The sequence below is a fragment of the Centrocercus urophasianus genome, unplaced genomic scaffold (genome assembly GCF_019232065.1).
Source record: "Centrocercus urophasianus isolate 14NV4802_14NV808 unplaced genomic scaffold, USGS_Curo_1.0 seq_11, whole genome shotgun sequence".
NCBI classification, from domain to species: domain Eukaryota; kingdom Metazoa; phylum Chordata; class Aves; order Galliformes; family Phasianidae; genus Centrocercus; species Centrocercus urophasianus.
In genome coordinates this window covers 19,442,285-19,459,884 of record NW_024884253.1, presented here as the reverse complement: position 1 = coordinate 19,459,884, position 17,600 = coordinate 19,442,285, and the positions used below count along the sequence as shown (strand labels likewise).

At 44.0% G+C, this 17,600-nt stretch overlaps 1 protein-coding gene across 1 annotated transcript; it reads right to left on the bottom strand.

Moving 5' to 3' along the window:
• Positions 1-538: 538 nt before the first annotated feature.
• Positions 539-14,623, bottom strand: PABPC1 (poly(A) binding protein cytoplasmic 1). Its single transcript, XM_042839906.1, has 15 exons — positions 14,392-14,623; positions 9,854-10,047; positions 9,631-9,746; positions 8,226-8,365; positions 6,903-6,997; positions 5,809-5,946; positions 5,627-5,722; positions 4,941-5,213; positions 4,660-4,753; positions 4,420-4,530; positions 3,477-3,631; positions 2,953-3,037; positions 2,637-2,767; positions 2,262-2,357; positions 539-984 (listed from the first exon to the last, which is right to left on the bottom strand). The coding sequence occupies exons 1-14, from the start codon at positions 14,582-14,584 to the stop codon at positions 2,265-2,267; spliced, it is 1,914 nt and encodes a 637-aa protein (XP_042695840.1). The 5' UTR covers positions 14,585-14,623; the 3' UTR covers positions 539-984; positions 2,262-2,264.
• Positions 14,624-17,600: the final 2,977 nt, after the last annotated feature.

The following is a 17,600-nucleotide window of genomic DNA, read 5'->3' as shown; positions in this document are numbered from 1 at the left end:
TTTCAGATAGCCTTCTATCAACAGCTCATTAACCTCCCTGCCTGCAATTCTGCAGAAATTGTATCCCTTAAATACAACACTGTTGCAGACAATTCTCGCTCATTCACATCTATCCATACTAGTCTACCTCTACCTCAGACACAGTGAAGTTTATTTGCAGGTTTGGGGTCAACTCCAAAGGAACAGCAGCTGACCTATATGGAGACTGCTCCTTCCTTCAAGCACTGTAAGAGCAGAGTGTGCAAGTGCCACATGGGGCTGTGGTGTGCTACAGAATCCCATCACAAGCCTTTCATAATGACATTTCACACCTACAAAGGTATAGTATTTAAAGGGCTGTTTCTAATCAGACACTGACAAGAGCCCAGACACCGTGTGGTTAGGGATTTTAAAACCCTAGATGTGGTCTAACTATTCTTTTTGTTTAATGCCTAAGCTTAACAGGTATAAGATAATGCTACAAAAAAGCTGGATTCTAACTTGGTATTCTGACAGGTCTCATCAGAAGTACAACGTACAAAAAACCATGACAATTAAATCAGTGTTTAAGGAATTTTTATTAAACGAAGAATTTTATAATCCAAATTACGTTTCTTTGCTCAGCTATCAATTCCCACTGTCAACTAAAACAGTGGTGATATTCTGAGCTTTTCCACAGTAAAGAATTACAAAATTAAAGAAAGGAATGCTTTAAATTTTTGTACTGTGCTGAAAATTCTTTTCCCCCGGGTTTATAAAACATTAATTTGTATTTTTTATTTTACTATTTTTTTTTAATTTTAAATCGATAAGTAATCTAGGGCTAGCATTTGTTTTACTAGCCCCGGCATTGCTCTGTACATTGACTTCAAAGTTTCCTTTCCTTTTTTTATTCATTTTATATTTTGCAATGTTTTTCTCAATATTTAATAGTTTTTCCATGTTTAAATTTTTTTTTTTTTTCTTCGGTGAAGCGAAGTTCTAGATTGTAGTTCCCGGATCTTCCTGAAAACAAAAACAGTGCTGTTAGGAGGATTTGAAATCAAAGCAGCCCCTTCCTTTCTGACATGCTTTCTGCAACTGTGTACCTGAAAACACTATGGGCTTTCAGACTATAAGTCACACCAATATTCTTTACAAGCACTGCAGAGAGGTAGGTGTCCCACTTTTTAGAGATACTGAAATAGAGCGTCTCAAGTCTGTGATGCTTGGTTAAGATAAAACAGCCTACAACTGAGCAGCACACTGCACAGCCTGGCCTTGGACTAGGCACAATCCGTTCTTACTGTAACAACTTGATTGCAGGTCATCTCCAAGGCCAGCACATCAAAAGCTCTAACAATTAGTAACAGTACTTTCAAATTCCATAAAGCATCATAGAGCACAAGGAGTAACATTCTTAGTTCAGCATAGACAACTATTCAGCACTTGTTATCTCCAGTGTGAAAGTATCACTAGCAAAAAAAAAAAAAAAAAACCAAACATGGGAAAAGCATGACTTGTTTTGTCTCCAGAAGGGCATCTCATGTCTGTAGAAAGGAGACCACCAAGAAAAATGGAGGCTAAGTAATCAAATTTAATAGCAGTCCTCTTCTACCACTAGATGTAAACATGAGAAGCTCACATGCACACAAAGCCCAACCAGACTAGATGGGGCATACACTCCTACGTCATCCTCAACTCCACAGCATTTTTTACCTTTTGAAACTGCAGAATAGCACCTTTTGCTTCTTCCTGTCATGCAAGATTCAGATACTAACCTCTCAGAAGATAACCAAGAGAACATTTTAACTAACATTAAAGCTAAACCGACTAAAACATAAAATTGAGAAAATCTGTAATTTAGTTTTAATTACTGTGATTTTAAATTTTGGTACATGTAAATAAATTATCGTGTAAATAGACTATTTCATACATAAAAAAATAGGGTTAAGCATCATTTTAAGCTTACTCTCACAATTTACTCAAGTTCTTCCTGAACAACAGTACGAATAGTAGTGTCTGACAGAACTGCTCATTTTTGCAGGCATGCACCAGCTAAATTTCTGTTAGAAACAATGCTCCCTTTCTTGCTAAATACACGAGATGAAGTGCCAGCAGCATTTGCTAAACAAGAGCTGCTGAACTGAACAGAATGGAGCACAAAACTATTCTACAACTGCAACCACAGCTGCTGCTGCTTTCTGTGGCTGTAAGTGACAGACTGCCTGGAAGCTCACTGCCATGGACAAGGTACTACTGCCCTCATTAACCTGCAATACTTCATTACTCAGAAAACTTACTTATTAAACACTTGGAACCCCAGTAGGGTTATTAACTGCCTTTTGAGCAGCTTCTTTAGCTTGGTGGGCTTGTAGTACGGCTACAGCTTCATCAACCTGGTAAGTAAAAAAAATATCAAAAATTAATAAAGGGAAGCTTATTTCTGTTTAAGTTAAACTGGTTTGAAGTATACATACAAACAATTCCTGCATCATCAAGAAGGAAAGAACATCACAGTCTCAGTTCATGCTAGGTTAAATGACTGCTACCCACCAAAAGAAGATACTAGAAGTTCACATTCTGGGCCACATTCTGTTGCACTTTGCCCACTCCACTGTGCCAGCAAGAGCACCTGTTAAATCAGTGTGAAAATGACGAGGCAGAAGTCCACCTACCTTCGAACGAAGAGACTCAGGAGACTCGAGCATGTGAAGGAGTTCAGAGTTGTCAATCTCCAACAACATACCAGTGATCTTACCCGCCAGAGTAGGGTGCATGCTTTGAATAAGAGGAAATAGACGTTCACCTAGAAAGAAAAAACGTCATCTGGAGTGAGAAATCTCAGATGATGAGCACAGCCTAGATTGAAGGAAAAACAGCAACGCAAGTCTCCTTGTTCCACCCTAAAAACCATTTATTCTGTATGTTAAGATTAGTAATAGAGTACTCAGCATACTTCTGCTACAAGTCATAAAGATACCATGTACATACCTAACATCTGCTTTTGTTCTTGTGGAGGGGCAGAAGCCAACATGGAAGCAGTCAAGGGTTCCTGACCTTGCACATGGACAGCAGGCTGCAAATTAATTTTACACCCTTTAGAGATTAAATTCTAGCTTATAATTAGTTGCAGCTTCAAATATCCTGTGTTACACAACTCAGCATAAACAATGCCTACACAGTCAGAAACCTGGAATACATTACATCCAAGTCAATTTAATCAAACAGAGCTGGTTCAGACTGAGCGATGCTGGAGATAAGCATCAACCGTTCCATTGTGGAGCAATCACAAGGAAAATTCAGGTTAAGGTATCAAACTGGAAAATATAAAGTAACACAGGATCGCATCCCATCCCAGGTGAATTTGAAACATACTTAAAACCCCAAACTCTACTGGTGCCATAATGCAAAGCCTGAATTCTAGATAAACAAAGGAAACTCTTAATCATACACACCTCCACCCTTAATCTGCAGAAAACCCAGCAAAAGCATGATCAGTTCCTAAAATCACATACCTGCTGCATAGCAACCTGTGGCTGTGTATTAAGATGCTGCTGAGGATTGCGAACACCTGCAGCATATTTGTACTGTGGTACTGTGCGTACAGCAGGAGTAGCTGCAGTAGCTGCTGCTGCAGGACGTGGACCCATTGTTTGTGTTGATGTATTAGCTGAAAAGATAACAATTCAGTCGGTGAACAATTCAATCTTTAATTTAGCATGCACTGTACAAAAGTTAACCAATCAAAAAATGGAACACCTAATTCAGGTACTGCGTTACAGATTCATCTCAGCACAATTGTCACATTGAAGCTTCAAAGCTAGAAGTTCACTGGTTGTCGCTTTATAGCCATAACCACTAATGAGTTGCTTTTTCCTACGTGCTATTTAAAGACATGCAAGAAAACATTCACTTTTGGTTAAGTATTGATTTAATTTCATTCTAACCTCAAAGGACGTTTCATTTCCTGAGTGCCTGCTGTCAATAGCAATCCTAAAAAAGACACTTTCATGAAGCACATGGCTAAAAAAAACCCACTGCTTTGGATGTTATCAGGGAGTTAAGACTCCAACACAATTAGATCTGCTTCGTTCAGTGACATGCAGGTTCTGGACACATGATAGTTCTGCTACTCAACAGTAAGAGCTAAAACTGTATCATCTCAGAATTTTCACATGCAGCTTCTTCTAAACACCAGGGTGACAACTGTAAGAAATGGCAGAAGCTGACATACAGCACCATCGAAACGCACACTAAAGGAAGTAAGAGATGGGGACCACAGCAGAAAACTGATTTTCAGTCTTTGCTGGGATAGTACTCTACACAACTACCAAAAGGAGAGACCAGCTTACCAATCTAGTAGGAGCTAGAGAAGAACTTTTGAATGTTGGAGAGATTCTGAATCAGCAAAACTAAAAAGAGGTTTTATTCTTAGACGTTATTAGAAGTGAAACTCACCAACACGCTGCGTTGACATGACTCGTGGTACTTGTGAAGAAGCCGGTCTCATGGTACTAAATGGCGGTCTGGGAGCTGCCGGGCGGATAGCACCAGGCATGTTTTGGAATGCTGTGTTTTAGGAAAGATGTATTGTGTTACACACTGAGACAGTGAATGGGGGAAAGCATATCTAAAATTTCAAAGGTAAAGGCTTATCGAGTTGATCACCATTGTTGGAAAAGCAAAGAAGAGACTTACGATGAGGTCTGGCACCCTGAGCAGTCCAGCGAGGACTAGGTCTAGCAAGTTGAGCAAGTTGATTAGTAGGATAGTATGCAGCACGGTTCTGAGTCTGTCAGATGCAAAAACATTATGTTACCCTGTTATCTTCAGAGGGCGTGCTGAGCAGTGACTCATCTTTCTGCTACAAAATTACAATGCTGAAATTATGAATCAATGCTAATTGTTTTATTTACTTTTAAATCTAAACAAATTACGTATATAGTACTAAGCATTTGGTTACTCAGCTTTATACATACCTGTGGGATAGCTGCCATGAAGTAACCTGAAGGAGGTGCTGGTTGGTAGGGGTTGATTACTGGGTTAGGGACTGCTCTTACACTTGCCATTCTCTGCATATACTGGTTGGTGAGATGAGCTTGGCGCTCTTCTTTACGCTGGGCTAGAGCTACGTATAATGGTTTAGTAGCCACAATTCTACCATTCATCTCTGTGACAGCTTTGGTGGCTTCTTCTGGTGATGAAAAGCAGACAAACCCAAATCCTTTGCTGCGTCCACCTTCCATCATGACCTGTCAGTAAGACAAAAAAAAAAAAGTTACATCTGGCCCCATTCAACTTACACAAGCTCCTTTTTTCAGCTTATTATGCAAGTGAGACCACAGGTTTGTTTTACTGAATGGATTTTTAAAAAGAAATGTGATTTAACGACAAGCTAATTCTTTAGTGAATACAGATAAAAACCTCAGTGAGGTAAAACTGAGCACACAAATGCACTAAAATACAAAATTTTTCTTCAGTAACGTGAGTACACAGTTTATGTCAAGAAAGGCATCATGTATTTAACCTGAAATACGTAAAAATCAAGACAACAGGTGTTCATGACTATATAACAATAGTAAGAACAACAGGTGACTGGGTCACATTTCTCATTTCTCCCTCTCCACTCATCAATAAAAGCACAAGTCCAATCAGTAAGTTTTACCTTTGCACTAGTGATTGTACCAAATGGGGAGAATTCTTTTCGAAGACGTTCATCATCAATTCCATCATCAAGATTTTTCACATAAAGGTTTACACCCTAAGAAAATAAAAAGTCAAGTTAGTTTTGAAAGCACATGACCTACATAAATACAAAAATGAAGTTCTCTTGAATTAAAAGGGAACCTGGTATCTGGTGATCCTGTCCTGCTTCATTTGCTCAAATTTACGCTTCAGCTCCGTCTGTCTTTCCACTTTTTTCTGAGCCCGTCCAACATAGATTTGTTTCCCATTGAGCTCTTTTCCATTCATCTCATCTACAGCCTTCAGTAATAAACAAGAGGTTAGCAGTGCTTCGTATTTACCGAGATATTTGTATTCCATGTTATTTAAAACATCATACGTGCACATTTGACTACTGTAAGAGAAGCAATTCACTTATGAATGTATGCAAGACTGAAAAAAATGTACTTTTAAGACAGTACTTATTCCATCTCATGCATGGATTCTTGCACTACGAACAAATCAAACAAATTACAAAACCGTCTGTTGAAAAGCAAGCTTGATTTGTTGCCTTTATCTCTTCTGGGCTGAGTTTTTCCTCCCGATTCTATGTCCTTCCTGTCATAGTAAACTGACAGAAAGCAACCAGCTGCCAAAGAATTAAATCACACAGCATACTGGCATGCTATAGACACATACACAAATTAATAGGATCCTTGTTCCAAAGTTACTCTTCAAGGTAAAAGCAACATCACAGGGCTGACTATTTTCTTAAAGCTGTGCCAAACGTACTCATAAAACTAATAGCCTTCCTGCTGACTTTGCAGTACTGTAGTCTGAAAAAGCAATCCTTTCTGCCTTGCACTTGCACAAATGTTTTGTGCAACCAAATTAGATCCAATGATTCATTTGTGTTTTGCAGAGATGTAATAATTTACCATGCTTGTGTGTTGCACCAATGAAGAAATCCGAATTTCACTGAAATCTTCAAGCCTAGCTACAACAGGTTCTCACATTATTCAAAATGTCTCATCTTACATCAGTTCCAGCCTTCTCAGAGTATCTTAATAGGCTGCACAAATGAAGTCCTTTTGCTCATAAGAAAGCATTTTAAGTGATAGAAACTATGTTCAGTTATTTAGGAAGCAAATATCTGGTTTTGCAGTGCCCGTGAGCAAATAAGAACTCTTGATCAATTCACAAATTTCCTATGTACTCACTGAAACTTCTTATTTGGTTTTCAGTCGGAATTCCTACAATGAAGTACAAAAACTTACTTTTTGGGCATCTTCATGTCTTTCAAAACTAACGAAGCCAAAGCCCTTGGATTTTCCACTCTCATCAGTCATAACTTTCACACTTAAGGCAGGACCTAAAATGTCAATGAAATATTTTATGTTGCATATGTTCTCTTCATCTCTTGAACACTGTTTAGAAATTTCAATATTTCATTTCTTCATTTTTACCACAAAAGATTCCTGCATCAACGACAGCATCTAAGAAATGCCACCCATTAGGATAAAACTGCTGATCTGCCCAGATGCTGAACTGTAGCCTTTATGGCTGATGCCTGCCACGCTGAGTATCTTTTGTACTGCATTTTCAATCATAATGGGATAGGAATTTAACTTCAAAGTGAATCCAGTAATTTTTAATGGAAAAAATAACATTTGAAGTGCTAGTGCTTCCACACTCTGAAAAAGGTATGAAAGGCTGGAAAGGAGACTCTTCTATTAGCTCTACGTGCTTTGGCAAAAGGACCTCAGCTCAGCAGTTCTGAACCTTTGTAAAACTGCCATCCAAATTCAGTTGCAAGAGCTATTAGCTAAATTTGCTACCATTTCATCCACAGATATGTCAGTAGTAAAAAGTAATTTCCTGTGAATGCGACTTAAGGCTGCTACAGGATCTCATATACAAGGCTCTGTCTCGGTTTACATGACATCCACAGGAATCCAGCAAGACAGAGGAAAAAAAACGATACAATAGATGTGGTCTACAGACCAGTATAAGGATCTGTGACTGGATAAAGGAAGTTTGCCACTTCCTAATTCAACAATAACACCTCAGATACATTACTAGATATACTCCCACAATAATTCTGCCCTGCACATAACCAAGGGTCAAGACAGAACTGAATGGCTTGCTCACGGTGAAGTTACTTGCAATTTCTTAAGTCACCACAGTGCAACTAAATAAGGAAAGCACAGATACTCTGAATAAAGGTTAGTCTGCACATCAGTGAAAAAGCAACAGGAAACTCATTTGTTACGTATCCTGTAGTGAACTCATAGCATCAATGCGTACAACAGAAAACATTTCTATTCACAACTTCAACATTTGCAAAATCCATTAAAGAGACTACACAATATTTTCAGATCATCAGAAAGCTCTGATAGGAGGACTGTATTCTATTCCAGTTATTTAAAATTCTGTAGTGAGTATTAATTACTAGCTCAAATTCAAAGTGTAATAAGGACTAAATTATTAAATAAAGCTGCAGAGAGCCATCTGATTGTTCCTATTACAGAGCACTGTACAGACACAAACTAAGCAGAAGTTCAGCGGTGTTTATATAAACTCAAAGCATAAGACATTACCAAACTTGCCAAAGAGTTCCTTAAGTCTCTCATCATCCATGTCTTCTCCAAAATTCTTGATGTAAACATTGGTGAATTCCTTTGCTCTGGCTCCAAGCTCTGCCTCACGTTCCTTGCGGGATTTAAACCTTCCAACAAATCTGATTCCAGGAGAACAGAAAAGGTATATTAGACAAAGATTTAAAAAATTACTTTAATCCTCTCGCATCATATTTTATTCTCACTCATTCTCATTATTCATTATAGGCATGAAATTCTCGAGATAAAATATTCAAGATAAAGCTATCAAAACCAATTTCCCTATCTGTTTCATATCGGTGCACTTATCGCAATTACGAACAAAAATGCTTTCAAGTTATTGGCAACACTGCTCGCTCTTGTACAGCCTTTGACATCAGGAGATGTGGACAATGGGAGAGAGTGCTAGGTAAACTGAAATTCTAGATACCAGCATAATCTCTCTGCCACACGGAAAACGTGGCAGCCTTAAAACCACTCACTGTTTGCCAACCTAGCTTTTAAGCAGGGGATACAAACTAGCTTCCCTCACACCCTTATGTACCTTTCTAACCTATGTCAAAGCAAAGTTTTGTTGTTTTTTTTTTTTTTTCCTTCACTCAAAGGGCATGGAGAAATAAATAGTGCAACTTGCTCTGCAGTCAAATACCATTGTGAATTGGCTGAGAACACTAAAGGTCAAAAACGTAACAGAGACTGAACACTCTGCACTACAAAGAACTCCTCTAACACAGAAATTACAAGGCTAATGCTGATTTCTGATTATTATTCCAAATGCCATAATGATCACTCAGCTGCAAGGCAGCCATCCGCAAGTCCGACCTAGTTATCACTGATCAATAACCTAATAATCTGTTTTTTCACTACAGTATAAGAGTAGCTATGGTTTTCAAAATATTGCTTCCTTAAATTTTGTTTCCTATTCCTGTTCCCTAGGCATTTATTAACACACACTCATAAAAACATTTTGTATAATCAGACTACTGTTCAAGATTGAGTAGCTTGGGAGCTCCAAGCTTCACTCAAAAAAGGAGAACACACCTATCACAAAACATTTATAAAGAAATCATTGTTCAGAATACCCCATGGGCTACACTTCATCTGGGATCAGTAGCGTCATAAAAAAAATTTCCCAAATCTTCATCAGAGCATCGGCTCATAAGAGAACTGACAGAACTTTTTTTCTTCTTTAGGAAGAGTTTTCTGAACTTAGTCTGCCTTAAAGTAGGTAATGCAGCTCCTACTATTCCTAGTGCTCAAATTCTAAATCCTCTTTAGAACAGAAGTGTTTAGAACAACTCGCCTTTTCTAAGTAAGCTTTGAGATATGTGCCTACTGTAACTTGAATTCAGTCTGTTGATCTCCAACAACGTATTTATGTACTTACACTTTGCGGTCATTAAGCAGCATACCATTCATTTTCTCAATAGCTCTTTCTGCAGCTTCCTGTGTCTCAAAATGTACAAATCCATAACCCTTGGATCCATTTTCATCACATACCACCTATTAAAGAAAAACTTTGTTGTAATAACCATGGAATGCTTCCCACGTAATTTGAATTCTTTTTTTTAATGTCAAATCGTTAAATGCACCCATAACTTGTCACTAACCTTACAAGAAAGGATGTTTCCAAAAGCAGAAAAAGTGTCATACAAAGCTTTGTTATCAATTGATTTGTCCAAGTTTTTGATGAAGATGTTTCCAACGCCACTTTTGCGTAGAGATGGATCACGCTGGGACCACATAATGCGCACCGGTTTGCCTTTAATGACATCAAAATTCATAGTATCCAAAGCTCGTTCAGCTGGAAAAGAACCATGGAATTAGTGGGAAATACTAAAGTTACTGAAATAAGCACAAAAAAAGCATTTTGAATACAATCCTTCAGAAAACTTCAGCTGGACCACAGCCATCAAGATGCATACCCAAACTTTCAATGCAAACAAAATCCTCTCTTTTAGGCAAGTAAAAATTGGCAAGTATCTCCTCTGCTAAGGCTGCACTGAAGAAAAAGGAAGGCACGCAGTTCAGCTGGGTAAACAGAAGAAATCCCAGTAGCAGTAGTGACTGTACCCGGCTATGCAAAGGAGGGACCTTCGTGGAGGAAAATGAATCAAATGGCAATTCTGACCCATTTCCAAAGGAGGAAAGGTTTTAACATCTGTGAAATTCAGCTGACCATCCCTAGACCACGTGTATATCATACCAATAAAAATGTTTCTGGGGGTACAACATATGCCCACACTGGGCCTTTTGCCAGCATTAACACAGCAATGCCTAAGTCACCAACATCCCCATAAACTGACAGAATTGCATTGCCAGGTGCAGTTCAAGCAACTGTTTCACACAGCATTTCAGTAACAAAAATATCTGTGATGGACTTCCAGGCCAGGGACAGTTCAGAGAGATGTAAAACCAGTATTTAACTTAGAAAAGTCTCAAAAAACATACATTAAAAGCTCACAATTAAATACACACAAGGTCAAAGAAGGAGCGAGCATTGAAACAGCACAATGCAGTAGCATAAACCAGCTTTTGTTACTCCAATGGAGCAGCTTTTCCAGTGGAACTCCTTAACTAACTTTTCAAAGTCTGAATTTAAGGCCTCAGTATACTTAGGCAGGGAACTTGTCAAGACATTCTCAGTTTTCTTACGTCCTTTCAAAGCAACGACACACGTCTGTGATCATTTAAGTCAACAAGGTATTTATGCAAGAAAGAAACAGCTCTAATTTACGGCAGAGCTCATCTCCTACGCAAGCTCTTTTTAATTTTTGTTCTTGTCTGGAAGAACATGGGAAAAAGTTCTGAGATACACCTGAAGTCATATCCATCTGTACCAACTCATTTCACTGCCATCTGCGTATAGGAGAGCACTGAGATGTCAACGAGACTGGAATAAACTTGTATCAATTTAAAGAAAGACTGTAACCGTGTCAGTTATTTGCTTTTCTTAGAAGCACCAAAGGCCAGCCACACTGTCAATCTCTCTTTTCCATGAAGTGCTGCTCACGTATCTGGCTTTGTTACTGAACACCATGGCCAAGAAAACTTGCAATCAGCCTCTGGTTAGCTGGTACACTGTGTTATCGCCTTTCTTGCCATGTTTCAGATTACAAGTGAATTTTAAGATTATATTTCCTGAAAGACATCTGTAAAGGATAACCAGGTAAACAGCTGTTTTATTGTTAAAAACGCCAATTGATACTGTTACCATATTCACATGACTGTAGCAAGATAATTGATTTAGAGCCAAAATGACAGAAATGTAAGCATCATCAATCTTTATACACCAATGAAGATACTACAAGTAAAGCAGGAGGGAAAAGCCAGCCTAAGTCACTGATTTTGGGAAATGGAATGCACCAGAGCACTTTAAATTACTAAAAAACCCGATAAACAAAATCAACTGTGGACATCAGGACATGCTGCAGAAGAACCATCTAACACCGGCCTTGCCCTGGAAGTCATTAGAACTATTACTGCCGACACCAGCAAAAGTGCCAGTAATAAACAGCTCATTATTTCCAGAAGTAGCAACAGGACTTGCTTTTACTAGAAAATAGGCTTTTCCAATTTGTGCTAATTGCTTCTAGAATAATCCTGACACTTCTCAAGAATGTGCGTTCCCAGACACATTTCCCAAAGACCCAGACATCTGATTCCAAGCAAGGGAGTCCTTCCCCGCCTGTAACAGCCTGCTCTGCGCTAACAGCAAGCTGTATCTTAGCCTGATACAAGTTATCCAGAACAAGGACATCATGGCAACTCCACTCCTCCTTTTCTCTGGAGCACATGGCCAAGGAACGTCAAGACTTCTGCTTAACCAGCACCACACTGCCACACCAACACATACTTTAAAACATCACTTGAATATTTTGCACAACTTACCAGGTATAAATTACTCTCATCAAAATCTGTAAGCAGTAAAATTGGCTTGCTTCTTTGCATTTCAGCTGGCTGCCACAGAAGTCTGTGCTGGTTTGCAGGGGACAATCCCATTCAGCAGTTCACTCGTGACATGAGACACACCTACCTACACTACGCTTCTGCTGATGCTGCCCAGCTTTATGCAATGAGTCAGGGCTCACTTCAGTCACAGCAACTGGCTGGTCAACTTCAGAGTAACTTCACGAACACACAGAAAACATGCTCAGCACTGAGCTGCACTGTATCTACTCAAGTATAGCTATAAAATAATATAATAAAGCTCTGGAAATGCAGCCACTGACAAACTGAAGGGAAACTGCTCAAAAATAGGTATAGTTCAGTGATGAAATGACGTTTCCTGGGCTTTACTCTGGACAATGACTCAAATTCAGAGAAGTCACAACTGTGAAATGCGTGCATACCTCACAAGTGTGTCATCAGCCTAAGGAGCTTGGGGAAGAGCTGTGAGATCCCTAGTTCAGACAGCTGCTAACTCAAATGCGCCTTCCAACACCTTCCTAAGCCCCAGCTAGTAGTTACCAGCTGCTTAATGAGCACAGTCTGGAGTGTAGCTAAAAATTAGGCTAAACCAGGAGAAGGCAGCAAGCATGGAATTAAAAGGAAAACAGTATGATGACAGGAGTAACCTTTTCTCCTCAGAGTTGCTATTTCAAGGCTTCAGAAAGTGGGTTGTGTGCCCAGCAGACATTTTCTAGATATTTGTCAAGAACATCAAATTCTAAACTCACTGCAAAACTATAATCACGGTATCACTGCAGCGCACCTTAAGTAAGAGCCTCCAGGTAGTTGGGGTACATGGAGGGCAAGATTTGGACACCTCCACCACAAAGCTAGAAAATCACCTAAAAATGTGAAGTAACAGCCTTTTCATAAGAGGTCTGCTCTCATATTCTGTCTGCAAGCACTGCTCAGGTGAAAAGCTCCATTGACTCCCACATGCGACAAATGATAAAATAAGTCACAAAGCTTGGGGCTGTTCAGCTAACCACAAAGGTGAGGCCTGTTTTACAGAGCTGTCATTACTGAGGAGGAAAAGCATGTGGAACACCCTCAGCTTCTGCCCTGACATTATCATACCACAGTGCTGAACTGTGCTGACCCCTCATTTTCTTTTTGAGTGACCTGCATCGTAACTTTCTAATGACTAAAAGCAACGTGCAGCAGGGCAAGCATTCGGATTCCATGATTCTGAGCACTGTCTGGGCAGATGAAAAGCTCTATGAAGTCAGAGAGCTGAAAACAACTGAAATCTTTCATGGAAGGGGGTAACTTTTACTCCACTCCTCCCACCCCAATATCATCAGGGCATCAGAGGTCCCACCCCTGATGGCAGCTGCGTGCTGAAGCCAATTCCGACGGGCAGACAATTCAAGTGCCTGAAAAGTTTGTAACTCAGACCTCTCACTCTATTATGCTTGAAAATAAAATCACAAATAATGGAAAGCTGTTTAGTTGACAGTATTTGAAAGCGAGCGTGCTCTAGCTGGCCAAATTCTCTCTTGTAATTGGATTCCATAGAACTTTACATGGATCAGATGTGGCCCTTTATAGGAACGCCCTGGCACGCTGAACTTGGCAGAGACACGTCCAGAGCGAGACGGGAACTTTCCTTACTGATATAACTTCAGAGAAACGGGAGCACCGCACGACGAGCGAGTTCAGGAGAGGCAGCAAGGCGCCAAGCAGTTGTCAGCGTGCGGCGGGGCGGGCCGGGATGCGGCAGGGCCGGGAGGCCGAGCAGCTCCCCGCTCCCACACGTGACGGGCCGCCACAGCGCCGACGCATCGCTCCGGCCTGCGCCGGGGCCGGGCCGCGCGGCACCCGATGGGCCGCCCGCTTCCCGCCGCCTCCCCCGCCCCAGCCCCGTTCGTGCCGCAGCCACGGCCGTTACGGGCGGCCGGCGCGGCGGCGCTCCCCGCACCCCGCCCCTCGAGGCCCCGCCGCTCCCCGAGGCCGCCGCGCCGGGCCCCGCGCGTTCCCCTTTCGCTTCCCGGCAGCGCCGCCCCCCCGCCCGCCACGAGGCGCGGACGGCCCCAGGCCGCGCGGCGGCACCAACTTCCCGGCCTCGCTCCCCGCCCGGCGGAGCCCCACCCCGCGCCCGGGGAAAATGGACGCGGCGGCCGGGCCGGGCGAGAGGGGGGAGGGAAGTGGGGGGCGGGGTAACATGGCTCCGCGGCCGGGCCGGGCGCTCGCTCACCGTCGGCGGGCTGCTGGAAGTTGACGTAGGCGTAGCCGAGGGAGCGCCGGGTGATCATGTCCCTGCAGACGCGGATGGAGAGGATGGGCCCGGCGGGGCTGAACTTCTCGTAGAGCATGGCCTCGGTCACGTCGGGGTGCAGGTCCCCCACGTAGAGGGAGGCCATGGGGTAGCTCGGGGCGCTGGGGTTCATCCTGCCGCCGTCTCCCGACGCGGGAGGGCAAGGGGGAGGCGCTGGCGAGGCGAGGGGGCCGCGGCGGATGGGCGCTCCGTCGGGGCAGCGGCCGGCGGGAGGCGACGGCGGCGCCGGGGGATCTCCGGAGGCGGATTCGAAACTTAACGGCTGCGGGCGGCGGCGGAGCGGCGGGGCGGGCGCTCCGAGCCGGGCCTGGCGGTGCGATGCGGTGCGGCGGGGTCGGGCGGGCTGCTCGGTGTCTCCTCTCGGCTGCGCCGGGTCCGGGACTTCGCTTCACCGGGTTCTTTTATATCAAACCGGCCGGTTGCAGGAGGTCGTCGGGAGGTGGAAAGAAGGGAGGCTTATTTTTTTTTAAAAAGGTTTTTTTAAGATTTTTTGATTTTTTTTGGCTTTTTTAGTATTTTTAGTAATAAATGGTGCGGCGGGGCCGGGCCGGCGTGTCCGGGTGTCCGGAGCACACGCACTGCGCACACAGCTCCGACGGCGGCCGGGGGACAAGGGGGAGGCCGCCGCCCCGGCCGCGCACTATATATACCCGCCCCGCCCCCACCCGCCCCCACCGCTCCGCACGCCACGCACCGACGGCGCGCACGACGCATGCGCCGCCGCGGGGGGAGGCGGGCGGCCGCGGGGGGCGCCGGCCCACGCGCACGCGCAGCGGCCGCGGGGGAAGAGGCCGAGAGGGAAGGCGCCTGCGCCTCGCGACGTCACCGGGGGCGGTGGGGGCTCAGCGGCAGAGCGCACGCGCCGACGGCGGAGCACATGTGCGCAGCGGGGGTGGGGCGGTGGGAGCCGGCCGAGCGCCACGCGCACGCGCGAGGGTCGAGCAGGAGGGGTTTAGCGGTGGGGCGCGTGCGCCGCGTCGCGCCCCGCCCCGCCCCGCGCGTGCCTGGGGCCGTCCGCGCGGGGAGAAGGCGAGGGAGGGCGCGCGCGCGCGGGAGGGCAAAGAAGGTCGCGTGCCGGCCGGAAAGGGACGGCCCGGCGCATGCGCGGCAGCGGCTCCTTCCGCCACTGGGGGAGGAGGGCGGGGTGCGGTGTAGGGGGCTCTGACGTCGCGTGGCAGCGGGCGGGGTTTGTAACGGCCTCGGGGCCGCCGCAGGAGGTTGCGGGTCGCGCGTGGCTCCTCGGCGGTCATTACACCGAGCTTCGGGGCTTTGGCGGTCCTCAGGTTAAAGCAGCTGTGCTGAGGGTATGGGAACGTCCTGTGTGGTTTTTGTCAGTTCTTTGCACCTGAAAGGCTTGTCGTGAAGATGGCAATGCTTTCTGTGCGTTTTTGTGCTGCTGACTCAAGAGTGCTGGTTCCTAGAAAAGAATGCGGTCAGCTCTGCCTCGTTGTGCTAAAATCACGAGTGCACATTCAAGACCAGCGGCCGTTCTGCATTTGTGAGAGCCTTGGGTAGAGCGGTTTTTTAATCTGTAATATAGTTGTTGTTGAATAAAAGTTCAGCAGAAAGAGGAAGCACTGCCTCTTGTCTCATTCTGCCACCAGCATTATCACCGTCTCGGGCTGCAGGTTCCTCTTGCACCAGCACTGCGGCTCTGCTCCTTGTGGCCCCAGCCCACTGCCGGGCCTGCATCACTCGTGCCTCCCAGCAGTGGCCTCTGCTCACCTCCTGCCCACAGAGCTGTTGGTGCTGTTAAGGTGAGGCTCTGCGTTGAGGTGGCTGATGTGACTCGCCCTTGGCTGCTGGCCCTGGCATAGCCATGGTTGATTCTGTCAGTAAGGCAGATGGGGTCAGCAGCATCTTTCAGCATGGTTGGACGTGTTAGAACTTAAACTCCAATTTTTTCCAGTAAAAAAACATTCATCAGTTTATGTTCTGGTTTGTAATGCCCTCCCTAGGATGTGCTGTGTACTGTTCCATTCCTGCTGCTTCTTTTTCACCGTGTCTAATTTCCCCATGATTTCTCTCTCACTGATACTTGGGGTTTATTCTTCCGTATTTCTTCCTGCCTACACATCTGTCCTCAGCACTCCTGGATTGCAGCAGACATTGGAGTTTTTTGAAACTGAATGCTATTAGGGAAGTTAAGATACCCATCTTAACCTCAGATGGATATCTGGCAAAGTTCGAATTATAGTTCTGGAGCACTGGAGCTTTCTAGTTAAATATTTCTTCTACTACTTCTTTCACCAAAATAATATGCTTCTTGTCTTTGTAGGTTACGTTCATGCAGTTTTGACTTGAAACAGGGACGTAACCATTAATAAAAGTATTGCTGTCTTCACACCCTACTGCCCTATGATGACATAAATTGTTAAACTGGAAATGTGAGTTTTCCTTTATAAGAGAAAAAAGCTTCATGATAGGAAGTAGGTAAGTTGGGCGGTGCCCAGAACAATTGTCCTGTCCTCCTGTAACAAAAACATTTATCTTACTTTTCAAGATGTGGCCTAGGTGTTTTAAAGCAAGAAGAAAGGATGCTTTTGTGGCTGGGATACCTAAGTTTGAACTGAGGTCTAGATTCTGTTGCTGGCAAATTGTGCTGGTCATTTAGGAGTCAGTCTTGTAGAGGTCTTGGAAGATTACACACTGTGTCCTGCCGCTGCTCCCCCAGACCTGCAGTATGGAGCCCCAACTGAGGGCCAGGCTGAGGAACGTAGCCTAGCAGGAAGGTCCTGGGTGGTGCTGCCCGCTCTGCCCCTCTTGAACTCTCCGAGATCCATTTTAGCTCTGCTACTCTGCAGTTCTACATGTTCTTGAGTGGAAGCTCCTGTAGCACATTTGTCTCATCAGCTGGGCTTCCATTGCAGGTGTTAAACATGCACAACTGAGCCTAGAGTTGGTCTTCTTTATAGAAACAACTTTTTTGAAACCACAGGCTTGGGATGTGGCTAGAAAATGTAATTCAGTGCTTGATAGCTTTCAGAGGATCCAAGCCCAAACAGGAATTGAATGAGGGGTAATAATTTCTTTATTACAAATCTTTGAAGTATTTCACAATCCAGATAGTAAGACTTACCTGGTGGGTACATTGTCTCCTTTCAGCTAAAGGTTTGTAGAAAATAAAA

Bases quoted from the DNA above. Each gene is read 5' to 3' on its own strand.
- PABPC1 (XM_042839906.1), bottom strand. From the start codon at position 14,584: ATGAACCCCAGCGCCCCGAGCTACCCCATGGCCTCCCTCTACGTGGGG. The intron at 9,747-9,853 runs GTTAGTGACAAG...TTTCTTTAATAG, and splicing joins GAAACATCCTTTCTTGTAAG to GTGGTATGTGATGAAAATGG. The intron at 3,632-4,419 runs GTGAGTTTCACT...TTATCTTTTCAG, and splicing joins CATGTCAACGCAGCGTGTTG to CTAATACATCAACACAAACA.